General features: G+C 36.6%; 1 protein-coding gene across 4 annotated transcripts; it reads left to right on the forward strand.

Moving 5' to 3' along the window:
• Window positions 1-27,723, forward strand: LOC121858732 (serine/threonine-protein kinase Warts-like). 4 transcript variants are annotated; one of them, XM_042355359.1, is made up of 9 exons: window positions 1-150; window positions 1,993-2,446; window positions 15,218-15,342; window positions 18,727-20,929; window positions 21,242-21,426; window positions 21,882-21,979; window positions 22,776-22,954; window positions 24,409-24,689; window positions 26,227-27,723. In XM_042355359.1, exons 3-9 carry the CDS (start codon window positions 15,262-15,264, stop codon window positions 26,641-26,643), a joined length of 3,444 nt encoding a protein of 1,147 aa, XP_042211293.1. In that variant the 5' UTR covers window positions 1-150; window positions 1,993-2,446; window positions 15,218-15,261; the 3' UTR covers window positions 26,644-27,723. The 4 variants fall into 4 exon arrangements, with proteins under 4 accessions (XP_042211293.1, XP_042211295.1, XP_042211294.1 ...); XM_042355361.1 differs by having other exon boundaries at window positions 12-163; XM_042355360.1 differs by lacking the exon at window positions 1-150 and adding an exon at window positions 182-355.
• Window positions 27,724-27,831: the final 108 nt, after the last annotated feature.

The raw sequence follows: 27,831 nt of genomic DNA on the forward strand, positions 1-27,831 counted from the left end.
CGCATAGAAGTTTCTTGATATTACTTTTGAGTGAGTGGACTGAGTCGTGTGTGTGAGCTGAACCTCAATCATGTGTTTTAAGTGGATTAATTAGTGACTTTGTGATTACGAAACAAATTCTCCTTCCCTGAAGATATATTAGTCACAAAGGTAAGAGAAGCAGGTCCGTAATAATATGAAAAACTCTTGAAAATTAGAGCGTAGACCGAAAAGTCCTGTTTGATTCTTAAGGAATTCTCGCTTCAAAATGGCGTCCTGCAAAAGGCTGAATAGAAATCATAACATAAGAATTAGATGGTCTCTTGTGAACATAGTGACAACAGCTATGTGTCTGGAAGCACGGCCATAGATCCCAGTAGGTATTGGCAAGTGTAAAAGCTTTGAGAAATGAGGAGAGTAATGATGGTAGAGGTGCGTGTGATGCAAGGTATCGCCCGCCAGGCTGCTAACTTCCTGGCTCATGCACTTCACTCTCCCACTCGTATATCAGTGCCACTGTGTGCACTACATACCTTTCACACCTCCTCTTATTTCGGTTTAGCTGTTACCGAAAAATATTAAAATAGTAGGTTTGATGTGTGGGTGGGAAGTGTGGTGGGGGAGGCTACGTGATCTCGTCTAGTGAGTGCTGGTGTGTTGTGGGCCTGTGGCTGTTTTTTGTATTAGAAAAATGGTTTCTCTGCAGTTCATTTTACGTGTGGACTACAGCTGTACACTGTGTTCAACTCGTGCTAGTGAAATTGGCTTAAATTTGACAGTTGTTGGTGATTGTGAACAAGGAAGTTGTGTTATAGTTGTGTCCAGGTCTGATATTTAATAAAAAAAAAAGTTCTCAAGTGTATGCAGTGGTAAAATTACAGTACAGTATCTGTATTAATGTTTGTTGAATTTGGTCCTGCAACATTGAAATTCCAGTGTTGAATTATATTTTTTACACAACTAAGTAAATGAAATTTTTGAGATAATCTTTTGTGAAATGTAGCTTGTCTTGTGTGATATGTTAAGGAAGACTGAAGGCGGCTTCTAAGCTTACCTATAGAAAAACTTAAAAACTGTAACCCATTTTCTTGGTAGGGAGTATCCCTCAAGCACTGGCTTAATACAATTGTGGACTACCATACAGCATAGAAATTCTTAACCTCTGACAAAATAATAAAATAAAGTGAACAATGTTGTGTGCAAATAAAATTTGTGAAATCGTTTCATATGGTACGAGTCATCCTTAGTTTCGGAATAGATATAGGTACAGCAGCTATATTGACGGACTGTATTGTTAATGGTTAGGTTATGTTACATTAGTCAGAAAGAAGACCATAGTAACAATCATTGTATAGTCTGTCCACCACATGTGCACATTAGGTTGCTGTACCAATGAGCAATGATGTTTCGCATATGGTTATTTTATATAGGAATCACTGAAGGTTATGGTGCCTGTTATATAGGAATCACTGAAGGTTATGGTGCCTGTTATATAGGAATCACTGAAGGTTATGGTGCCTGTTATATAGGAATCATTGAAGGTTATGGTGCCTGTTATATAGGAATCACTGAAGGTTATGGTGCCTGTTATATAGGAATCACTGAAGGTTATGGTGCCTGTTATATAGGAATCACTGAAGGTTATGGTGCCTGTTATATAGGAATCACTGAAGGTTATGGTGCCTGTTATATAGGAATCACTGAAGGTTATGGTGCCTGTTATATAGGAATCACTGAAGGTTATGGTGCCTGTATATATACTGTATAGCAAATTTCTATTGGTGTTTCATATGGAATTTTATTATTCCTTGATTTATAAACTCCATATTAAGATATATAGTATGGGGCATTTAGTTGTCCTATGCCAGTTTAATAATAGGCCTGTATTCTAATAATATACTGTATAAAGGTGTGTATTTGGATTGATACTCTACCTACAGAGTTAGGTTTGTAAATATTTTTAGCTTCAACACATTGATGGTTGACTTAAAAAAGCTTAATTTTTCCCAACAGGTAGCTGTATTTGACAAGAGGTTACGGTAGGATCAGTAGCGTGGATGTTGTGTGCAGTCCATTCATCTCACCAGTGTGCAATACGAAATACCCATTGCAATACGCAACACAAGACATAAGTTTTTCTTCATATAATCTCAAGCAGCCAATGAGAACTTTCTGCTGTGTCTCTTCATCTCTGAAGAAAGAAAAGTGTTGCCTTTTCATGTGGTTTTACTGTGTATAATTGTGCTAGATAATGAGACAGAGAAAATTATATTTTTGAAAAGTGATAAATTATATTGAAATCAGCCAAAGTTATTATATCCAGGAATAGTATATATATATATATACATATACATATACTGTATATACATATATTCTATCCAAGAATGTGCCAGTGACAGAAAAATTCTATTGCATTCTGTGCTGTGCTCATCTGAGTACACTCTGAAGATCTCCCAGTAAATATAAGGTGAGTTGACTACACTTTTATAACCACATTTTTTAGTACTGTACTGTATACATATTGCGGAATCAATGTAAATAAGTTGACTTATTATTCCCAATTTATTTACAATTGCTAATACCATTTTTCTAAATTCAGACGTTTATGGACTGTCTAACCCTTTGCACACATACGGAAAATGTTTGGGTTGAGACACTGTTGCAGATCTTACTGAAAAGTACATACTGTATGTGATGTATATTTATTCTGCATGATATGGGAATCTGACTAATTCTGGATTCATCCCAGGCAATATAAGAATTCTTATACAGTACTGTACTGTAATGCAATGCCAATTCTGGAATTCTTCCGTATGTTTTTCATGGCAATAGAGTCCCTTGAAAAAAAAGGAAAGTACAGTACTTTCTGCAGTAAAGCACAATCAGATTGTAAACTTTCTGAAAGAGCCCAGGTTTGATTTGGGTGTGCTTGACATTATTGTGAAAAATGCAGCCGAGTTTAGTTGTATCAAGGGAAAAAAAATTTCATCTAGTCAACTTTCCTGAGCTCATCCTTATTGATGTTTTCTGCATTCTGACAAAGAAGCAAGTACTGTATGTAAACTTTGGTGTGGCAGTGCTATTTTCCATCTTCACCTCTCTGTCAAAGGAATGGTAACTACATACTGTATAGTATAGTACACTGTATATGTTGGGCTCAAAGACCGAAAATGACCAGGAAGTGGAATTTCTCAATATGTTAGGTTTGGTTAGATTAGTTTAGGTTAGGTTCAATTAGGTTTGGTTCAATTAGGTTCGGTTAGTTTAGGTTTGGTTAGATTAGGTTTGGTTAGCTTAGGTTTAGTTAGATTTGTTTTGGTAAGATTGTAATAAAAGTGTTTATTATACCTGTCTTTTATTTCTTCATAATTCTTTTTTCTCTATTTATTTACTTTAATCTCTCTTAATTTCTAATTCTCTTTATTCATGAGAGAGAGGGGAGGTGTGGAGGGGAGCAAGGGAGGCAGGAATAATGGCTGGTTGTGATCAGGCCACCCTCACACCAAGGGGAAAGGGCGGGAGAAGGGAATAAATGGGGGAGAATAGGCCAACATACAATAGCTGAGACTAGGAGACATTGGGGATAGTTATGTTATTACTAATGGGTCACTGTGTCACTGCATAACACCAAAGACATGTAAGGCGAATGTTTTACTCAATACAAAGAGGGGGAATTCATGACATTATTTAACGGTTCTTTGTTTATTGAACACTTTCAATTAAGATTGACAATTACACTTCCAAACAACACCTATTTTCCTAGCTTGTGAAACAGATGATACCTAAAGTGTACTTAAATATATACACCTCGCCATGTTGAAACCTGCAACCTCACTCATCTACACTTCACCATCGCTAACCACACACTGTCTTAAACAAAAGGCGCCCTATAGGACGCCACATTTTCATGACGTCACATCTCTCAGGCTCTCCCTATTGGTTCAGGCTTAAGGCCCTCACAATGTAATTGGTCAGTTTGAGTGGACACACTCTGACAGCTCTCTGTTTCTCAATTGAATTTTCATACATATTTTCTCTAAAACAAAATGCAAGTTACTCTAAAATCATGGCATTGCTACAAGATTAGGTTAGGTTTGGTTCAAGGAATTTCAAGACTCCAAAACTGTAGGGAAAACACGATGCAAATTTTGTTTTCAGGTTATTTTGGAAATGTCCACAATGCGTTGTGGTCACTCCCCCCTCCCCCCAGTGAGCGAATACATATACGTACTGTATGTAGAATTCCAAGAGGAGGTTCATATTAAATATATGAGTCAGTACCTAATCTAACATTACCTTATGGCTATTATATGTTTCAAGAATAAAGGCTGAGTGCTTGGGTCTCGGTGAAATTATGAAATATAATTTGGGCCTATATAAGAAGTGCTTGGTAATTTATAAAGAGGTAACAACTGCATTGGCTTTACCATACCATACCAAGGAGGATATAATACGAATTTAGAAATTTTATTAAAAACACACAAATTGTAACATGTCCTGTATGTTGAAGGATTTAAAAATACGTGTAGGGGGTCTGCGGGTTACAGGTGGATTCCGTTCTTGAGGATGTTCCTAAGTCGGATTTGTATGCAAGTCCGAACACATGCTATGTGCATACCGTACTTACAGAACAATGTTTAAAATCCCACTGTATCATAGCCTAAGTCCTTATATACATCTAAAATCATTTAATTTAAGAGAAAAGAAAAAATAGAATGACAAAACAGTACAGTCTTTCCGTGACTTACGACGGGGGTCCGTCCAGATGATCAGGTCGTAAGTCGAATTGGTCATAAGTCGAAAAGACGATAATAATACATAGAAATTCTAAATGGGTGTCTCTATTTCTTCTCAGCACCATGAGAACTCTCACTTTTACACTTGCCAGCCATTTCAAGGGAATTACAAACGAAAATTTTGTCAGTACACAGCGCGTTCACTAATGTCGGGACTTGAAAATACGTAATATGAAAAATATTTTATACGACCATGGTCGTCGTATGTCCAGGTTGTCGTAAGTCGAGGAGAGACTGTAAATGAAAGAAAAATGAGTCCTCGGGTAAAAAAAACTACTGTGAATTTCAAGTTTAACCCCGTTTGTATCAGTGGGCGTTTGTAAATCGGGGACCCCCCCTGTACATTTAATGTACTGAATATATGGTAGTATCAGGAGGAGTTCCAGAACCCTTGGACCTCCTTGATAAGGTAAATTAATATTTTATAGTGCTTTTGTAGTATGTACTCTGCGATATTTATTTCATTCTCTTAATTTTGACAAAAAAAAGTGGAAATGTGTGGAACTGTGGATACAATACACTGTACACAAGGAGGCAGCATGGCTGGTACCGTACTGCTCTCTACTGCCTTCACTCCTCCAAGTTGTAAACTAGGTACTCATTTACAGCTGGGTGAACTTCGAGTGCTTGAGAATCGATCCACTTAATTTTGTATTATAATGAATGTTGTATATTTGTTATTGTCACTGTTAATGTTACAGTTCTCTATCAAATGCTATTGGCTTCCACTTTGCAGCTTGAATTTATTTTGTAATTTTATATGATTTTTATTGTCGTATTCAAGTTCTGTATTACGGTATTAATATTTACTCAACACATTAATACTACAGTACTGCCATTAAACAGTACTGTACATCTATGGCAAAGGAGTTTTACTTTCTTAGAAGCAGCACTGTGTTCATAGACATTACAGTATGCTAATACTTATTGGTACTGGCGATATTTATAATTGTATTGCATATTCGGTTTTGTATATACATACTGTACTGTAATTCATTTAAATCTTTTTGAAGTGCAACAGTTAATGTAGCTAGAAGAAGCGGTGGCTTTTATCATCTGAAGGCTCATTTAGTTTCAAATATACAGTACTGTATAGAGCTGTACTATATTGATTTAGGCCTTTAAAATTTACATTTAATTATCTTATCATAAATTATTTCATGTGATGATTTGTATCACTGTATTGACCTGTAAACATGGATTCCAATCATGATGCATTATCTCTGTATGCTGTACTGTACAGTGCTTGTAAATAATAAATGTAGAAAATACTTAAATAATGTAATATAGAGTACTTGCCAAAATTTGTAAAACTTAAGGAGTTATACAGTAGATGGATTACTGCATCGGGAAACATTCTTTATAGCACGACATGAACTGCTTCTTCATACGTATACAGTATATCATGCACAGTATAGCTAGACTAACCACAGTCTTCATAGGCAGCTGGCTTTTATTATGATTGGAAGATTTGGGGTTCTTTTTCAGCATGGTGAACACAAAAACATGCTACTGTACAGTATTAAAAGTTACAGTCCAGTATGGTACCATACAGCATATAATTAACTACACAACATAGCTCTTATTATTTTTTCCAGCATGGCACAGTTATGCAATGATTTAGTGTATTCTTTTATTTTATTATTAATGTAGGTACAACTATACAGTTTAATAATGCCCATGTGTACTGTACCTAATACTGCTGCAATATTAACAGTCTTCATAAAAAATAACTATACATGTATATCCTCGAAGCAATTGAATCTTGTAGTTAATGGATTAGGGTTATATCTTTATTTAGTTTATATTGTTAGATAATATAATTCATCAAAAATGTCACATTTTCTTAGGCAAAACATTGCTGCATAGTGGATAATAGGCATACTTATATATCTAAAAGTTTTTTCAAGAATGCTTGTTTCCCCGGAAAATACACATGTACATACCCTGTGTATGGTATTTAAACTTTCAGCAACTTCAAGGGTCTTAGGCATCTCCAGAAACCCCCTGTACAGTATTGAATTCTCATATTGCCCTCATACTTCAAATTTTATTGTCATCTCAGATATGTCTTATAATTGTTGGAAATTAAAAATAAAGTGTTATACTTCAGATATTGATATTTATTTTTATAGTGTGGTACCAGTAGCTATTTATTCATGGATGGTCAGTCTTCAAAAGTGGATCATCATTCCCCAGAATACTGTACATGTTACCAATGTATAGTATAGTACTTGGTTTGTTTCAGTGTTTATTACTAGTGAATCATACTTGAACACTTGTCTTCAATAAAATATTTGTTTGTTCAAATTTGTCACTAGCTCTTCATAAATTTTCATAAGAAGTTACTCATCATACTTTTTTTTTTTTTTTTTTATATATATACAGTACCGTAAATGAATAGCAGAATCTGCCATGCAGTGATGAACTAAGATACTTAGCATTGGCTTCACAGTTGTGAAGGTTATCTGTCTCAATAAAAGTCGATAACAATTATTCGATACAGTACTGTATTTTGCTCCCTGTTTTAGGAGATTTAAAGTATGACCAGTGCTGTACTGTACATTTTTGTTAATATAATAATGTATTCCATCATTTCATACACAATACAGTATTATTATATATTGGTCTTTCATTACTTTTAAAAATAAAAGATTAGCTAAGTTGGCAATATTAGTTGCTTTAGTTTATGAGTTTGTTTGTCTCTTCACACTCTAAGTGTCCACAATTTCATCCAATCATTGCAAAAAGTCGACCTAGGTGTAGAGTACGCACTACGGTACAGTACTTATATTTGGTTTACATCGGATAAAGGTCAAGGTCATTAGTCTTCAGTGAAGTTCACCCCACTCACCAAACATCCACATGCTCTTATGGTCACTATACAGTACCTGTACAGTACTCCATTGTACACACTGAGATTTTACCATGTACGTAATGATTCATATTAGATATTGTTCATGTATATATTTCATTTTATGTATTATTTATTGCTCTTAATTCAGCTATATTTTGGATGAAATTTGTTTTTGAGGAGAATACTGAGTTCCAGTGATGTAGTTGAGATCATGAATGGGATCATTTGCAATTTTAGCCTTTAGGAATCACTTGAAGATTAGCCCCTTGAGTTATTATTTGAAGATTTGTCCCCCCCCCCCAGCCTAAAGTTTTTCCACCCTAAAATTATCGGGGGGAGGGGGGGGTCTTGATGTGATCCGTAAGCTTGTAGCTCAAGGTCATTGCAGTTGATGAAACTGAGAACAATTTATTTTTATATCTTCAATTGTATGTACACGCATGGTACTGTAGAATGGTAGTATATGTATGGTATAACACAGTAGCTATTCTTTAGTGGTAAGAAAGTATCCCATTGTATGATCAAAGATCAAGGTCCTTGCAACCTGAGCAAAAATAATATCACGCACACACACATGCTGTACAGTACAGTGTATATTCCTGTCTCCGCTATGATATTGTTTAGTAGTCAAAGAAAGTACAGTACTGTACTGTAATTCTACAGCTAGATTATTATTATTATTTTTTTTTTCTTTTTTCTTTTTTTTTACTTAATACAGGTTGAACCTCTATTTAACAACATTGGTGAGACCTGGACCATGCAGTTAAATCGAAGTGTGGGGGGGTGGCAAATTTTAAATACTGTACGGTCTAGTTTATGTATCATTTCAATCTGCACAATGTTCAGGGAAATTCTGTTCTTTGGGTCACTAGCAACTCCGTTAGGGTTTTCAGGTCGCTTAGAGGCCATAATTGATGCAAAGAAAGTAGAAATTTAAGGTGATCATGAGCACAGAACCGACTGGACTTTAGTGCCAAAACAAACTGACTGCAGTGCCGTGAGAGCATTGCAGCAGGTAGAGGAACTAGTGAAAATTACAGGCGGGCCTTTTAAATTCACAATTTCAAAATTTTGATGTTAAATGCGAATTGCCAGTAAAGCCAGTGCCGTTAAATCGAGGTTCAACTTGTATCTCTTAAGTTATCATTTTTACTGCAAATAAATTTCACTACTGGGTAATTTAGAGAATAGCCAAAAGATCCCATTCACATAAGTTCTTATCAGCCTTTGATAAGTTACAGTAATCCACTCTGGCAATAAAGGTACCATACAGTAAGTGGTAGCCCTGACATCAGCCCATGACTAGAGCCAATATACTGTACTTTATATTACGAAATCACCTGTCTGAACCAAACTTCACATAATAAGATGAAGATCCTTTTTTTGTTTGAAGATGACAAGTTCAAAAGTCAAGGGCACTAGTTGTAACACTGCTAGTGCTGTGCAGTGTTGATTACTTGAGCATTTGCAGAGGTTATATATTTTGGTAAAGATTGTAATGTTAACAAAGCAAACTTCCATATGTAATGTGATGAAGTTTTTTGAAACATTTCTCTATAGGAAAGGTTTAAAATTTTTATAGGTCTGCCATTTTTTTTTTACACATTTTTCATATGTATAGTAGCTCTATCATAACAGTTACAGTATTTTCTTACAAACAATTCTCCAGAGGATGTTTGTGGTTTCTGGTTGCTGGTGAAAATTATGTTTTCCTCTGAAGTTGTTTGTGTAATGTGAAGCTAATAGAAGTGTCACCCTTCTATTCACGATCATTGTGGGTCCTTGAGGGTGCCACTAGAGATATATTTCCTCTGATTTCTAAAGAAGAATGTTGATTGTCCGTGAGTGCTGGAATTTCCTGTAGTTACAGTGAGGTAAACAACCTGACCATTGTCTCACAGGAGAGATTCTCACAAGTTCTTCGCTTTCTTACCATCTTCATTAGTTTGAAATTCTGTTTATGACATAAATAAAAAGCATGCCAAGTACTATACAGGCTTAAGAAGATAAAAGCAAAAGATCTTTTTACTTTTTCACAGTGAATAACAATAATAAACATTGATAGGTAGCTAAGTTTACATATACAATCTCTTGTTGCAAAATACAGTGTGGTACTGGTGATTTCTTATTATTATATGTCACACATGACCTTTAAGTCTTAATTTTTGGGTTTTATAATTATGGTACTGTACCCTGTGCAGTACTTTTATAGACAACCTTCTGGTTGGTATAACACGCTGTATTTTATATAATTAAGGATTAGTGCTCACAGTATTCAGGTTCTTATCTAGTCCACATATAAATGTGCAGTGTTTAGAACTTCAGTATCTGTATAGCAAATATTTCAATTTCATCATACCTAATCAAAAAACTGCTGAATGCATTGTAATCTCACACTAGGCCAGTGGGGCTGTCCATTAAAATATATTTGCCCTCAAATTCCACCAATTACAGTACAGTATTTTACTATACAGTATATAAATTCAAGGGCTCTAGCATCAAATGAGAGCACAATATCTTTTAGTCAAGTTGTTGTAACTGAATTAGTTAAGTGTTTGAATGATCTACAGGCATTTTTCGTAAGAGTTTCTAGTTTATTTAGAATTTATTCCATGTCTGTAACTAAAAAGGAACACAAAATAGGTTGTGTAACTCCAACTGAATGATTCATAGGATATCTTGTAATTAGTGGTTGTTGATTGGTGGATTATAGTGGTAAAAGAACCAAAAGTTGTGGCAGCATGAGTAATGTACTGTATTTAAAAACATTCAACATTAATTTTGTTATTATGTCAAATATAAGTACAGATGAATACAAAGTAATTTTGTTTAGATAAAACACCAGTTGTACACACTAAACAGTCCACATTTGTTTGTTGCCTTTGAAACACATTGGCATTTGTATCAATCATACAGGATGAGAGAGAGGTTACCTCCAGTGGTCCTCATAGCTATCTGAGGAAATGCCATGACATTCTTATTATTTTTTTTAGGTACAGTACAGGATTTACCATTCCAGTAGGCTAGGTGTCCACTCTTGAGATTTTTTATGAGTGATCCAAGATATAGCTGTTGGTTGCCTTCAATGTGCTTATCCATCATAAATTGTTAGTTCTGCTCTTAGTAAAGATAAAAAGTTTCAGTTTCTGATGTATGTTTTTGTAAAGGTGAATATTATTGTTCTTTGGACATTACAAAACTGACAGGACACCTTGAACCTCTTACAGTATATTGCATTTCATATTTCTCTGCCAGAGGAACAGACAGGAAATGAGGACATTTGCCCAATGGTTCACTAGATTGCCTATCAGTAGTGCACATTTCATTCTGGTAATTGTCATTACTTAGGACTTTTTTTCTGATAAAAAGTAATTCATATCATCTTTTGCTGAAGAAACAATTTACTAATTACATGACTTGTGTATTATTAGGATGCTTACAAGAATTATGTTTCATTACCTTTAACTCTTATGAGGAACTACATTTTTTTTTTTTTTTTTTTACCCAGTTTTCTTGCCAGTACTTTTAGATGTATGATCCCTGACATTTTGAAGTATTTCACATAATAATTACCGGTATTACAAGGTCAAAAGGTTCATTTAATTGGTGACATGCTCAAGCAGTAGCTAAACCTTACTATAGTACGGTATACAGTATCCTGGAATTGTTGGAGGCTTCACTAAACTTTGAAGTAGTTTCGAGTTATTGTCCTTCTCATTTTGAGGTATCACGTGATTACTTTTCCTCACTAAATTTTGATGAAAGTTGCAGAACTTATTTTTAGTTTGCATATACAGTACAGTACTGTACTGTAAATCTCACTATTGTATACATACATTACACTATTTTAACTTTTTTGTTAGGGTGCCACTTCTGTATCATCACTGCTTTAGAATTAAACTTCCTAATTAAAGAAGTTTCTAATGAGTTTCCTTAAAGTAACTTTTAATTGAAGTAAAGGATTTATTTCAGTCTTGATTGGCAAGGGTATTTACTACATACAGAGTGCAGTACTGTATGGTATTCTTCATTAATATTGACAGTGCAATACTGTATAGTACTGTATTATGTTTCTTGTGTATATAGTACTGTACTGTACTGTACTGTAAAATTAACCATACAGTACTGGTATTTTGAGATTATAAAATTATAGACTTGTGAATGAAGTGTGATGCATATGTTTTTAAAAATGAACACAATTCGTTCCAGAGTCGTTCGTTAACCGAAAATTTCGTTAACCGAATCTAGTATTTCAATGGGATATTGGGTTATTGGTTCCAACTCAAAGAAAAAGTATACAGGTACTCCTCGACTTACGACCACCCAGACATACGACCGCTGTAGTCGTATAAAATATTTTTCAAATTACGTATTTTCTAGTACCGACGTTAGTGATCGCCCTGAGTACTGACAACATTTTCGTTTGTAATTCCCCTTAAAATGGTTTTGGTTACCCAATGCCACCTGTAAGATAAAAAAAAAAACATTGACCTTGTTGACTGAGAATCAGCTAGCTACAGGTATGTACTTTAATCTAATCATTAAGGAATGTAGATATTTAATCAGCAGATAATGGGGAGTTCAGTTAATTTTAACATGTACAGTGGCTGTTTTGTGCTGTGTTGGATGTTTTGTGAGGTATTGGATGAAAAACTTACTCTTTTGTTGTAAAAGATAAGGTTGAACTTAAGGTGTTTGTGGTGCCTTGTACAATATGTATAGCAAACTGCCATACTGTAAAGCTTTATCAGGTACCACACAGGTATTTTGTTAGGTTTTGCACTGTTGCACACATGTCTTTTGTTGTCAAAAGACCAAAACAGCAATTGGCAGGTAAGAGTCATTAGTATAACTCGGGCTAAACTCAGTATATCATGAAAGAAATACTTTAAGTGATTTTTTTTTTTTTTTTTTTTAGATAAGCAAATGTAATTTTTGCGTGGATATTGCCTATGGAATTTAGTTTTTGAGGTAACACTTGTTTGTCCATCAACCTGGCTGTTTCCTTAGCTGATGCTTAAGTGTATTTTTCCTAAGTACCATACTGTACTGTACTGTACTGTACTGTACTGTACTGTACTGTACTATACTATACTATACTATGAAGAAAATTACCCTCAGTAGTTGCCTCTTGATGGTTTTACAGTATTCTGTTCATAATATAGTTTTATTTACTGGCATCAAGTTCAAGTGAAGGATCCCTATTTATCTCTGATCATTACCAGTTACCCGTACATGGTTCTCTACATTTTGTCAAGTTTAGTTTGTACATTCAATGATGTGATTCTCTCCAATTTGTAGTACTGTACATTACTGTAATTTTTTAATGCTTGTTAGATAACCTACCAGCCTTTCCTGGATCATTCTTGTTTGATATCTCTGTTGTTTGCTTTCCATTGAAATACAGAATTCATTGTAGTTAATATATTAATGCATCACTTTTATCACTGGATGATTAATACAGTATACCTGTGTGCTTTCACCTCAGCATTTTACTTTAACTTATAAGGTGTCACTCAATGCAACAATTATCAAGACAGGACAATTTATTTGAAGAGTGTCATCATTAACATAACTTGGGTTTAAATGTTCCTAAGGACACAACCATCATCTTCACTGATGTCACATTGAAGACTTCTGCATTGTTGCCACTGAAGTACATTCATTATCACAAATAGTTGAAGCTTTTCTCTTAAAATTTAGTGTCATCCGTGGAGAAACTGGTAATGGTGTGTGGCTAATGAGCCGATCAGTGGCAAAGAGGATAAGAGGAAAATAGAAGAAGGCACTTAGATTCCTACAGTAGATGGTCTGTCTCTTGTAAAGGTCTTTAAAAGTGGGGTGCTTCCTTGTTTGAAGTACATTACAGTGTACTTCCATCCCATTTGATCCTGTCCAAAGGAAGGCCACCAGATTGGTGCCTTCACTATGGAACCTCAGTTACCCAGAGATTAGAATGCCTGCAGTTGCTTAGCTTATACTTAAGATGGCAAGGGGTGACTTAATAAAATTTATGAACACCTCAGAGGAGAGGACAATATTCAGTTGAGTGTCTATAGCTGGAGGATGTCTGCTCCACTAGGGCTGACACCTTCAAGTTGAAGAAGCCACAAATTCAGGAAACTGTAAGGCCCTGTATGGGCCAGTCGGCCTCCTGCAGTATCCCACTTTCTTATGTTCTTATGTTCTTAAACTTTTTTGGAGTGAAGATTATGAACTCTTGGAACAATTTGCTAGAGAACATTGTGATGGCACCAAGTCTGAACTCATTCAAGACCAGACTTGACCAACTTAGCACAGGTACAGATACATTCTTGAGCCAGTACCATACATGCCCAGTACTTAACAGAGACGTAACTGACTGCCCAAGCGACTAACAAGCCAATCATTGGCAAAGAGGATAAAACTAAAAGTAAATTAAAATTTTCTCATAATAATCATAGATATGGTAATTTCTGGTGTAGGGTAAGGGAACCTTTGCTTTACATTTGTGTTTAAGTAAATGCTTTGAGTCAGCCTTTATGCTTTTGAATGATGAAAACTATTGCTTGTTGTGCATCAATAAAACTTGCATACATTAACAAAATTACATGATATGTGAATGAACATTCATGTAGATAAACAAACAGTAATACAAACTGCAATTAGCATCAGTGCTAACCAAACACAACTTACCTCACTTATTCTGATACTATTATTGAGTGTGCAAGTGGGTTTAGTATTGATGTTGTGCAGTGTGATGCCAAGGATTTTATAGTTTACACTATATATATATATATATTGGAGTGTTAAATAGTGTACTGTACTGTAATGTGTAAATCATATAGGCTTCAGTTAGCTTTTGTTCTAGTGCAACCAACTACAGTACTATATTGAAATACAGTACTATTGTATATTAGCAGCCTGTGTATTTTTTGTATGGTACTGTACATTAGAAATAGTGTACTGTATTTAAAATTATTTTAAAATCATGATATTGTACAGTACTTGTAATCACCAGACATTTTAAGGGATGGTGAAGAGTTCTTGGAGCCACGAATCGATAGTCATTAGACCAAGAACCCACTGCAGATAGGATGAATGCTTGACAGAGTTAGGTAAAAAACCTGTCATGATCATAACTTTGTTAGGCCTATTAGGATGGTGTAACAGAGCAAGTGTCATGTAAACCCAGTAGCTATGTGTGTTATAGATTTAAAGTACCGGGTTTGAGGGATTACGGCTAATGGATATATTACTGTACCCCGCTATTACAGTACAGTACTTGTTAGATAGTACATTAATTATGAGTGACATTTACAGTAATAGTACAGTACACAAGTTTCAGATTAAATAGGCCATGATCATATTAGACACACCCACTTGTGCTTACTGACAATTTCATTTGTCAGATTATGGTTGGCATACAGTATTTTGATACAGGATTGATACTACTTTTCTAACTGGCATTAATTCCCTATGATATAATATCAGATTAATTAGGAGTGGGATTCATTCCCTGTTTATTTGTCCATGAAATATTATTAAGTACCATATCTCTTTTCAAAGGTGATAAGTTTTTTAAGTGTATAAATTTCTCTTACAGGTTAAATTGGCCATGGTTAAACTGTGGTAGATCTTCATGGCCCGATGGCCCCCCAGATGCCTCATGCGGGTACCATGAGCACCAACACAATAGGCCGGTCTGCTCGAGCTAATTATAATAAGGAGGTAAGTCTATCTTATCTTAAATGTGGTTGAATTTTGTGTTTTTTTTTTTTTTTTTTTTATTGTATGTGACAGATTGGCTTATTAAAAATGTGATTGATAATTTTCAATGTGTATCATCTTTACACCTCTCAATTTTGTTTGTGGTGGATTAAAGGGGAACAGAAGCTCAAAGATGGGAAATTGCATTGGTGACAAACTTTGATGAATCTTGCATTTTTTCTTGATAGTTTTAAAGTTTTTGATACGGCTCCCGTGTTTTATTCTGCCTGAATCTTAAATGTTTGTGATTTATAAAATTTTCTCCAATTGCCACATCCATGCAGTTGTGGAGGATTTACTCCCAACACTGTTATAGCGCAGGAATGGGGTGTTTTGGGTAGACATTCCCATGTATAGTATGAGCATGTGTTTTATCCAAAGTTTATTTCTATAAAGATTTTTTGGGCTAACTTGCCAAATTATCGATGAAAGGAGAAAGTCCACCTTACTCTTTTTATTATTGTTATGAATGATCTCATCTCCATTCCCCCATAACAGCACATCATTCCATCATTCTTAATAATGCCACCACTATTCCATAGAAGATCGATGTGGTCAAACTTCATCATCAGTCACCTTTCTCATTTCTCTCAGTTTTCATATGTGGAATTCCTTTCCTTCAAGCCTTTCCATTCATATACAAATTACAATACTTTTTAAATGTTAAGCATTCACCCACCTCTTATTACACAACTGATTGTACACTCGGTAAAAAAAACTACAGTTACATTTCCTGCGTGAAACAAACTGACACTACAAACGAAGTGTTTCAAAAAGCCCCCCCCCCCCCCGAGGTATTCCTCGCATTGGTAGTCCTGCGCGTGTATGGGTTTGGCCACAAGTGCTTGAAACAAGTCAGCGTTAGTGCTGCCACACTAACTCAATTTGAAACTTGATAGGAACTCTATGCCTCATTTCTCTCCATTGAATACACATTGTGAGCGGTGTTGTAGCACCCCAATATTGTGATTTATGTAATTAGTGCTACCAATATTTCCTGATATCTTACATAAAGAATGTGTATGTTATCTGAACTGTGGAGCTATTCAGATGTTTCGGAACAGCACTGTATATTTTCCAATACGAATAAAGAGTGACAATGTGGCCTTAGCCCAAAGTGAAGTAGCAATACAAATACAGATTCAAAATTCGGTTGCAAAATAATCTTATACCTTTACTATATCCACTAATTCTACCAAATATATAATGCATTCCTATATGGCAACTCATCTACTTCCATGGTTACTGTAGTCCACGGTGTGTGGAACACAGTAAGATCTCGTATTTCGTGCGATTTCATTTCGCGTTTTTTAATTTCGTGAGAGGGTTTAGATGTTAACGCCTTCTGGTTATTTTCAAGATTACTGTCTAGTGGAACACTTTCACTTTCACCAAGGATATTGAACACACTGAAGGATATTTGTAACAAGATATTTCTATTTACAAGTATTTACACATGAACGTGTGTAGGTATGGGAGTGCCGGACTGTCAGTCAGGAGAGATGTCAGGAGTGTAGACATTAGATGTGAAGCGTGGGGTCATATACTGTATTTCAACACAGAACAGGTGGTAAATAGGGGTCTTCTCCTCGACAAAATTGGCGATGGAGAGCAAGTATCCTCCTAACCGGCACAGGTACTGGAGAACGGACCCGGGAGGAACAGCACAGAGGCTAGGGCTGACAACGTCCTAGCTGGCGTGCTAACATGCAGGGCTAGGAGTGCAGCTGTTCACACCAATGTGACCATGAATAAAAAGAGAGGTAGCAGGTGACCAACTGGGTCAGAGGAAGGGAGCCAAGTGACCACCCATACGATCATACCCGCACTATGACTCGGTTCGAGCTACCCATGAGCAACACCTGCTTCATATGCAGAGAACAAACCCAACACTGTACCAACAATCATTGAACTGGAATATAAACCCCTTTCATACAGTACTCGACATACACATACTATGTGTTACCAAGTTTTCCCAAAAATTTGTACAGTGTTCTTTCTTAGTTGCCAAGTGTATAAACCCCGACACAATTACCATATTTTCCCCCTTTACTGAATATACCCCCATACATATACCTTCCCTTTTACTGAATATACACCCACAAGACACTTTCCCTTTTACTGAATACACCCCATACAGACACTTTCCCTGTGATTGAATATAGCTACCATGCGCAGTGACTTTTCCACACCAGCACTTTCCCTGTTAATGAATATGCCCCACATGGATACTTTCCCTTTTACTATATTTACTCCACATACCAAGCACTTTCACTGTTAGCTATTGAATATACACTACACAGACACTTTCTCTGTTATTGAAAATACACCACAAGGACACTTTCACTTATTGAATTTATACATATACCCTTACTGACAGTTTTCCTTTTCATGAATACACTCCTCAGAGACATTTGTTGCCCACTTACTGTTGTTTGTATCTAATCATAACAGCAATGGTGTCATGTTCAGCATACTCACCTTGCAAGTGAGTGGTCTTGGGTTCGACCCTCAATCTGGTGAAACTATGGGCAGTTATTATTGCACCATTTGGCTGTTTTCCCAATGCCTGTAGTAGCTACTTGAAAACTTGTATGTTAATTGTTTAACAGATTATGTTCTGGGATAATGGTTAACCAGTGCAATTGGCGTGTGGTTGTTGTTTTGGCGACAGCTTCTACAACTCGACAAATTCATACTTAAGTGACCTTAACTTGTCAGTCTCAGACATGATATACATATTGAGAGTTTCTTTAACTACATTGAACCCAGTTAAGCTGCTGTCTAACCAGTATGCTGCTTGCATAAATCAGACTTATAAACTGTCTTTTCTTTGCACAGTATTACCTCCTCAAATTAAATAAATTGAAGTTTTGTATTTTGCTTACAATGCAAGTTCTAGCTTCAAATTTATATACTGTATATGACTTCTTGTCACAGCTTGGAATAGGAAGGTACTGAATAAAGAATATATTATCAACTGTGTTCATTTCTCACCTATCCTTCCCTACCTTGGAGAGGATTTATTAGGTACATACAGTAGGTATGGTATATTAACACATAACCACTGAATCAAGTTAGATACAGTACATTATATCAGATTTATCCTCTTGAGTTATGTTATTTTTTTCTTTACAGGCTGAGAAAGGTTATGCAGTACAATACAGTATTTTATAAATTGGATAAACTTTTTAAACTAGCTATTGGCTAATGTTTTCTTGTAGTTATTTTTATACAGTGCTGTATGGTCATTTCCTAAAACTTTTACAGTATTTCAATTGAGCAGTTATTGTGTTGCATATATACTGAGTTTTGTGACGTCTAATGTGAATATTTTATCAACAGGCTTTACATCAGATACGAGCATCTTTGCTGCCCTATGCTGCGGGCAGCATCCCTCGGGAGAGGCTTAGCCCCATTAGCCCGGGTGCTCAATGCCAGGGCTCCTTCAACCTGGGCCCCTCCGAGGAAGATATTCAGAGGGCCTACAATGGATACCCCCCTAAGCCTGCTCCTCAGGTTGAAGGCAGCAAGATCATACGCAAGTCCAGCTTTGACCGGGAGCTGAATATACATAGAGGTAGTCCTGCACTTGAGAGCAGCAATGCTAGCACACGCTCAGATAGTCCAGGTATTGGGGGACAAATATACTATGCCAATAGTATGCCTGTCAGACAATATGCAGAGTGCCCTCAACCTAGATTTGGGAGTGGAGAACCTTTAGTTGGGGATATAAACCATCCTGCTGTCTCACGACAGTACAGTAGTTCATATCCTATAGCACCAGAGGCACCCCCTCCACCCCCACCAAGAAGTTTGGGTGCAGCAGCTCCACCTCCAACCCCGCCACGAGGCACTACCCCACCACCACCACCATATCCCTGTGCCACGAGCTGTGCTCCCACCATAGTAACCACTATTGGACAGAGACCTATGTTACTTTCAAGACTCTCTCCAGGTCCTAGCAAGAATAAGTCTCAAGCAAATTATGTAAATATCAATAATGTGTCACAAAGCTCAACCTCTCAAAGGGGTACTAGTCCTGTTTCGTTTGGTGGGCGACAGCCAGTTGTGATGCAGAGTAATGCTCAGGTGCAACAACAGCTTACTCATCAAATGCAGGCCCTTAATATAAACAATGGTAACAACTATGGAAACCAGTTGGACCGCCCACCTCCATACCCAGTAGGATCAGCCTTAAAACATGTTGGTGCAGTCAAGTTGGCAGCACCCCCACCTTCATATAATGCTACCATGCAGAACAGACAAAGTCCCACCCAAGACTGTAGAAAAAGTCCTCCGCAGCTAACTTTCCAAGGACAGAACCCCATCATGACCCCTCATCCAGTCTCACCATCGTCACTCTCCCCACCTTCATCCATGTCTCCTGTTTCACTTCCACGTGGAGGCCAGACTGCTCGTCAAGCCAAAACTCCAACTCCCATCATCATGCAGTCCGTTAAAAGTACCCAGGTGCAAAAACCCATTCTTCAAACAGCTGCAGCCCCTACGTCCCCACCTGTGTCAGCGCCGCCGCCTTCTTATGCCACTTCAATCCAACAGAAACAGGCTCAAGCTGCTGCTGTTGCCCAGGATGTGCCTAGTATAGCTCTAGCACAAATGATGTCCCAGGATAGTGGTGGGTCATCCTCTCCTGGGCTTTCCTCATGCAATTATCAACTAGCAGTAACGTGCAATAGTGGAGTAGTGCCAACTACTGATCCTCCAAGTTATCACTCAACAATACAGGCGATGGCAGCAGCAGCTCGAGGCTACAGCCCTGGTTATTTATCTCAACCTGTAGCTAGTATACCTGTTCAGGAAACTCCAGTGCAAGAACTAGATTTGTCTTCCACTCCTTTGGCTCACATACCAATCACCCAAGTTAGTACAGTTGATTCCATTATTACAACGCAGCCAGCATGTGGAGTGGAAACAGTCAGTAGCTGTTATGAGCCTCAGTTAACACAGAACATTAGTCATCCAACACTGCAAAGAAAATTCTCTCCGGTAATGGCAGACACTGCCTCTATAGCATCTCGATCTGAAAGTCCTGTTTCTTCCGTCAATTCCCATGACACACATGCTTTATCTCAGTCCCCTGTTTCGTGCCTTTCTACTGCAACTTCATCTCCATCCACACAATCAGATCTAACGTTAGAGTCCGGTTACTCTTCTGGCCAGTCATGTCGAGGTATGCCTCCACCACCACCTCCGACAGTACAGAAGACTACTCATCACTCACCCATACCCGAACGAAAGAAATTAAGTACAGAAATGGAGCTCCAGAGATGTGAATCCAAGGTCCAGAATTTGTCTCCTCAGGCCTTTAAATTTTACATGGAACAGCACATTGAAAATATTATTAAGTCATGTGAAGAAAGAGAGAACCGAAGAATGCAGCTAGAGAAAGAGATGAAGAAGATCGGTTTATCAGACAAGGATCAGTCACAAATGCGGAAAATGCTCTCACAAAAAGAATCTAATTTTATTAGACTGAAAAGAGCAAAAATGGACAAACAGCTTTTCCGCAAAGTAAAAACAATAGGTAAGTTTACTTTTTAACCTTGATTAACTGGCTTGGCATAAGTTCCATATATTGGTGATCAGAATTTTGAAAGGAGTTCTTATTAATCAGAGGTGACAACAATATTGGTCGCCTCTAAATGTAATATATATCTATATCAACAAAAGTTTATCCTATAATGAAAGCTTATGAGACACTATATTACCTTTGTATTTTTTCGAGTCCAGAAGAACTATGTTTAAATTTTTTTTTAAATCAATGGTAACATCGTGTACAGATATCTTGATGATGGTGTACAGATAGTATGGTTAATAATTGCTTCCCAATTAACAGGTGTAGGAGCATTTGGGGAGGTTGCCTTGGTATGTAAAATTGACACCCACCGACTATATGCCATGAAGACCCTGCGTAAAGCTGATGTCCTCAAGCGTAACCAGGTAGCTCACGTAAAGGCAGAGAGGGATATTTTGGCGGAAGCAGATAATGAATGGGTTGTCAAGCTGTATTATTCATTTCAGGTTAGTATATTTTTGTGTTTTTCTGTTATTGTATAATATGAATGGTGCCGAGTTGTTTAAAGTGAAGGGACAAACTAGTTGGAAATCTTGGGGCTTTGTTGTAGAGGGGAACACCAAAGCAGAACATATTAATTGTAGCAGAAATATGATAACAAATGAGAGATAGTCTATGTTACTTATATTTCCAGCTGCCCTGTGTCAAATCAGGGAAAGGCATGCAGTGGAAAAAGAAAGATTTGTTTCATCCACCTTTGTATTTATGTTAGTGTAAACATTCAGATATAAGACCCATATTAAAACTGAAACTGCTTTTGTTTGACAACGTTCTTTTGTTCGCTTTCAGTATTCTAAAATATTTTATCATAATAGTACAGATTTAATTTGTAAAGAAGTAAATAGAATTTATTGTTTGGATTAACATAGAGCACATAATGACACATTTCCTCTTTCCACAGGATAAAGATAATCTTTACTTTGTCATGGACTACATCCCAGGTGGTGATCTCATGTCTCTTCTAATAAAATTTGGCATTTTTAAAGAAGAATTAGCAAGGTAAGTGTTGAAAACTGTGTGTGTTTTAAATGAACAAATTGCATGATATCTGACTTAAAATTTTTAGGCATAAAGTTGGGACAAATGATCACTGTGGCTTAAGTTGCAAGTCAAGCCAGAAATTCTAGAAGAACAGTTACACAAATGTTGCTCTGTTCTTTAAAAAAAGAACTTCAGTGGTACAGTATCATGATTAGTTAAGTCAGTAGTTTTTACTGGGTGAATGAATTTTATTTATTAATTTATTTATTAATGACAAAATTTCTAGCCTTAACCCAAGTCTAGATTGTGGGAAGTGAGAAGTATATGTACAGGTAAACCTTGAGATATGATGGGGTTAGGTTCCGGAAAAACCCATCGCTAGGTGAATTATCGTAAATAGGGAGCATTATAACATGGGGTTCAATGGGTTATGTTCCCAGCCAGTCCCCAAACACACATGTATCACAGACAAAACAATTCCGGAATTTTCCAGAAAATTGTTCCCAAAGCCGAAATTTTCCGGAAAATTACGGCTTTGGGAACGATTTAACGAGAAAATTTCAATTACGGCTATCGGAGAGTTCCAGGTTTGAGGGATTCCAGCTAATGGAGATATTACTGTAATATGTTCTGAATGTATAGATTTTGCTTTTGTATAAAGTGGTTCATTATTGTTGGATAAAGTTGGGATAAGATTTTGTAGTCTTGCTCGTTTGTAAATTATTACTGTATTAAGCTTAAATTAGGCTTTATTTTGTGATATTTTTTGTGAATAATTGATATGGTGTGTAATGAATGTGTCTCCATTTTTCAGATTCTACATTGGGGAACTGGTGTGTGCAATAGAGAGTGTACACAAGATGGGTTTTATTCATCGTGACATCAAGCCAGACAACATCCTCATAGACAGAGACGGACACATAAAACTCACAGACTTTGGTCTCTGCACTGGCTTCAGGTGGACCCACAATTCCAAATATTACCAGAGAGTTGGTGAGTATTTCTTCCATATTTGCAGTCATGTGGTGTGAGAGTTTTTAGTTTTGTGATTATGGGAAAAGAGTGAATTAGGGTACCTGTAAAGAATTGTTTTATTTTAATCAGCTGGTAACTCATATCATTTGAAAGATCTGTCCATGTTGAAGATAAAAGCACGTGTATGGGTGTTTCTACATACAGTATGGTATGGCTTTGCCCTATTTTGTTACTCTTTACCATTTTTTTTTTGCTTCTTTGAAGTTTATATCATAAGTTACTTCAAGTAATTGTTAAATTGTAATATGTTTATGCTCTGGTTCTTTGAACATTGATGGAAAGATCTTACACAAGATATATTACATGTAGTCTTATTATGTGTGTGTGCCCTGTCTGTTTGAAAAATTCTGAATACTTTGTACCACAATTTAACTATTTTTGTTTTTGAACTTCTAAATTTGTCATACGTGAAGTACTCTCTAGAGGAAACCCTTATGGATTACTGAAGCTTGGCTCAGAATTTTGCCATGATTGATTTTTAATAATATTTTAGAGAATTTTTTATAGCATAGATTATGTACATGTCTGTTTTCTATACTCTTTTCCCACTCTTTTATATTGGGCCAAGAGATACAGAAAACTCATTCAGGGAGAAAATGGTATTTGAGAATTATGCAAGAACGGTAGACTGGAAAATGCTATTACATAGAGTAGAAATTACTTCACTTGTCCATATTGATATACAGTAAGTCTGTGCTTAACGTTGTCCCGCTTAACGTTGTTTCGGTACGTCTCTAAACTTTAAGAGACCAAAAATTCGTTTAACATCCCTGTGATCGGATACTACGTAGTTTTGCGCCGTCACGGACTATTTTCTATGGCGCATCACCCGCTCTTGTCTGGTCCAGCTATGCTCTTTCGGCTTGGCACAAAGTCTCAGCAACTCGCCGCCCTCCTCCTCTCCCGCCCTCCTCCGCTCCCACCCTCCTCCTCTGCTCCCGCCATACTCCTCCCCTCCCACCATCCACCTCCTCTGCTTCACTATCCACCACACACTCACTTTACCACCCCCGCCCATCGGTGAGTACCAATACAAACTTAGTAGTTGTATATGTATGCACTATTTTCTATAGAAATGGCAATGGTTTTATGTATATGAAATGTATTTCATGGGGCAAAGGGAGGCTCAGGAACGTAACTCCCGTATTTTATCTATTTCTTATGGGAAATTAATCCGCTTAACCTTGTTTCGTATAACGTCGCATTTTTAAGAATGTAACCCCGACGTTAAGCGAGGACTTACTGTGTATACTGAAACACCTCTTTATTGATTTTCAATTCTTAATAATAATTCATGTGCCTTGCAAGTTTGAGTTTTTAGGAAGTAATTTGCATAGGGTTGGATGCCTTTGATAGACTGGAGTTCAGTCTAATGCTGTAAAAGAAAATAAACAACTTCATTTGTTTTTCAGGTGACCATAATAGGCAAGACTCTATCGATCCTTGTGGAGATAATGACCTTGTCTGCCACTGCAACGACCTCAAACCCTTAGAGAGAAGACGTAGAAGACAGCATTTACGATGCCTGGCACATTCTCTGGTCGGCACTCCAAACTACATCGCACCAGAGGTGTTGTCACGTACAGGTTACACCCAGCTCTGTGATTGGTGGAGTGTGGGAGTGATCCTTTATGAGATGTTGGTTGGTCAGCCACCATTCCTTGCTAACACACCACCAGAAACACAATATAAGGTGAGCATTCTCTCTTTATTTTTTGACAAAATGAACATTTGCTTTAATGAATAGCAATCACATTTTTACACCCTTTTTTCTTGAAGAATGTGAACGTTAAGCTATCACATGGTCAAAATGGCCACTCTGGGTGCATTTATTCTTCACTATTATTTTTGTTAAGTGTATAGTGGTGAACTTTGTGTAAATTACCCCCTAGTTGATCACATTTTCTCTCACTGGAACAAACCCCCAATACTGTATATACAAAAGGAGTTAAAAAGAAAAGAAGAATGAAAATTCTAGAACCGTAGGAAACAAAGAGAGAAAATAATAGCAATAACTTTTATTGGTTAAGTTTTGAAACTAGAATATGTATCGAATGACATATTGGTCAGATACATAGTGTAATAGATGATACTTATGTTGTTGGGCTCATAATCTGTTATGATAATGAATCCCTACTGTTTGTGATTCATATAGCTTGGAAGTTACGGAGAGGTAATTTGATTAGCCATACATTTATGTGTCAAGTATTTCAGGTGTTTGCATCACATCCAGTAAGGGTTCACCTACACCGGTGGTCCCCAACCTGTAGTTGTGAAATATTTGGGATTAATTGCAAGAGTGAAATTAATGAAAATATTTAATAACTTGATACAACTGTCGTGTACAGGACGTGTGTATTTACCACAGAGAGAGAGAGCCAGCCTTCTCACTGGGGTAAATACATACATCCTGTCCAAGAGTAAATGTAAAAAGTATGTAACTGGTAACAGCTAGATGTGTAAAACTGCAAAAAACTGTACTGTACAGTATATATACCTGTATGAGATTTTAGTTTCTTGAATGTAGATCAAAAGTCTTGGTGCTCTCCATTATATTTACAGTGATAAATGTAACCCAGAGTCTACAAAAGGTTAGGGACCACTGACCTGTACAGTAATGTAACATTTTGATGGACTGTTGAATTTTTAGTTAGATCAAATATATTGAATAGACAATAACTTACAGCATATTGCCATCCCCTTGATCAATAAACACAAGGAAGATTTGCAATTAATTTGACACTCAGTCACCTGGATTATGGGTCAGCAATTTGCATCACTGCTAGTATCACATAAGTGCCACCAATTTATATATATTTATGAGCCTATTTGATGTACAGTACCTGCATTTCTTGATATGTACTTCAAGAATACTGGATACACAGCATGTAAAATACTTTATTGTAGAAGAGATGGAATGGACTGATATAAGATTAATATTATTTTATTTAATATTTATTTTTGTTTAAATATTCTAATGGTGGAAAGATGTCAAAAATAACCCCAGATTTTAGTTGAACAATAGATGTTTGAAGTGAATTACATGAAGTTGGCTTTTAAGTACTGTATTCCATCCTTTAATTAGAGTGTCTTAATTGTATGATTTTGTAGGTACGCTTTATCAAATTTAATTGCAGGGTCAGGCTGAAATTATGCACTTCCCAGTCAGCAAAATTTGGTATATCAGATATTTCTAGAATATAATGTATTAATACTTTTATTTTAACTAGGTTATCAACTGGGAGACAACTCTTCGGATACCCAAACAAGCCAAATTATCGCCAGAAGCAAAGGATTTGATCCTTAATTTGTGCACACACCCAGAACAACGCCTAGGACGCAATGGTGCTCAGGAGGTCAAGAGTCACCCTTTCCTGGAATCACTAGACTTTGAGGGAGGATTGCGGAAACAACAAGCACTCTATTTGCCCAAGATCAAACACCCAACAGATACCTCAAACTTTGATCCCATTGATCCGGACAAGCTGCGACCAAGTGAACCTAATGAGAGTGACCTAGAGTGGGTTAACAACAGCAACCAGCCACTCCATGCTTTCTTTGAGTTCACATTTAGAAGATTCTTTGACAGCACGCCGGGAGGCAGTGGGAATGATGAAAAAGATAGTCAACACCCAGTCTATGTATAATTGGGTCTTTACAGGCAGCTCTAGATGTGATAGGATCTGACATTTTGTCTTTTATTCTTTATGAAAGTAATTTTTCTGGTCATGGAAAAGGAGAATCTTTTAGAAACTTTATATGAGGATCAAAATATCTGATCATATCACAGTAACTGTGATGGTGGGAGGTAGTGGTAGCACGCATTGTCACGGCAGGCCAAGTTCAGCAGCATATTAATATTAGCTTGCTTGACATAGGAGCAACTGTGTTTTACCTCAATCTACCACTAGCTCTTTGAATTTTAGGAAAATTTTTGGCAGAAAGGAGTAGCAATCTCGTGTTGTTAAACCCAGTGCTGGGAAAAGCAAGCTGTGATTTTGTATATTTTCGAGTGTTAGATATGGTGATATATTTGAAAAGCAGGGTATGTATGATATGGGATTTGATGAACCAAAGACACACCAAGAAACAGATTGAATTTCAGCTAATAGGGACACATTCCCAGTATCTTCCCCAGAATGCTTTTAAATAATAGTGAATAATTTGGTGCCTTCTGTAGTGTTTTATTGCTTAATATATTGGTGAATCATATGATGCTTATATCAGGGTTTAGAGTCAGCCATATTCTTCTTCTTATTGTACAACGATAGGAAGTAAAGAGTTTGGATGTGTCTAATATTTTCTCTGTCAAGGTATTGCTCTCACTTGTCTTATTACTACAAGACCAAAGTCACAAAGTCCCAATTAGCAATGGTTTAATTTGTTTTATACTGTAATGCACTTTACAGTGAAATATGAAATACTCGTATGTTTGTCATAGACAATTGTACATATATTTTTATATTGTATGCTAAGGTCTTGAGTGGATGAACGATGTTTTTCATCTTAACAGAATGAGTGTTAGGGCCCTTGGAACACATTTAATTAAGGAATCACCTTTTCCACCTAGCAAACAATCATTGTCTTCCCATCTGGGATAGGGTCTTTCCTCAAGTGTCTTCGATATATGGTAATTTTGCTACCATAATATTTGTAAATTATGTATAGCCTTATCTTATATGTTGTAAATGGCTGTATTGTTTTATGTAAATAATATTGCAGATAAAGAGAATTTTGCTTAACCTCCTTCTGACCTTTACATTTTTTTTTTGAGAATTAGTCCACCTGGGCACAGGTCAAACGACCCACAACGGGCCTGGGGGGATAAGAACAGA

The sequence above is a fragment of the Homarus americanus genome, unplaced genomic scaffold (assembly GCF_018991925.1).
Source record: "Homarus americanus isolate GMGI-L3 unplaced genomic scaffold, GMGI_Hamer_2.0 scaffold74, whole genome shotgun sequence".
NCBI classification, from domain to species: Eukaryota; Metazoa; Arthropoda; class Malacostraca; order Decapoda; family Nephropidae; genus Homarus; species Homarus americanus.

Bases quoted from the DNA above. Each gene is read 5' to 3' on its own strand.
- LOC121858732 (XM_042355359.1), top strand. From the start codon at position 15,262: ATGGCCCCCCAGATGCCTCATGCGGGTACCATGAGCACCAACACAATA. The intron at 15,343-18,726 runs GTAAGTCTATCT...TTTTATCAACAG, and splicing joins GAGCTAATTATAATAAGGAG to GCTTTACATCAGATACGAGC. The intron at 21,427-21,881 runs GTTAGTATATTT...CTCTTTCCACAG, and splicing joins AGCTGTATTATTCATTTCAG to GATAAAGATAATCTTTACTT.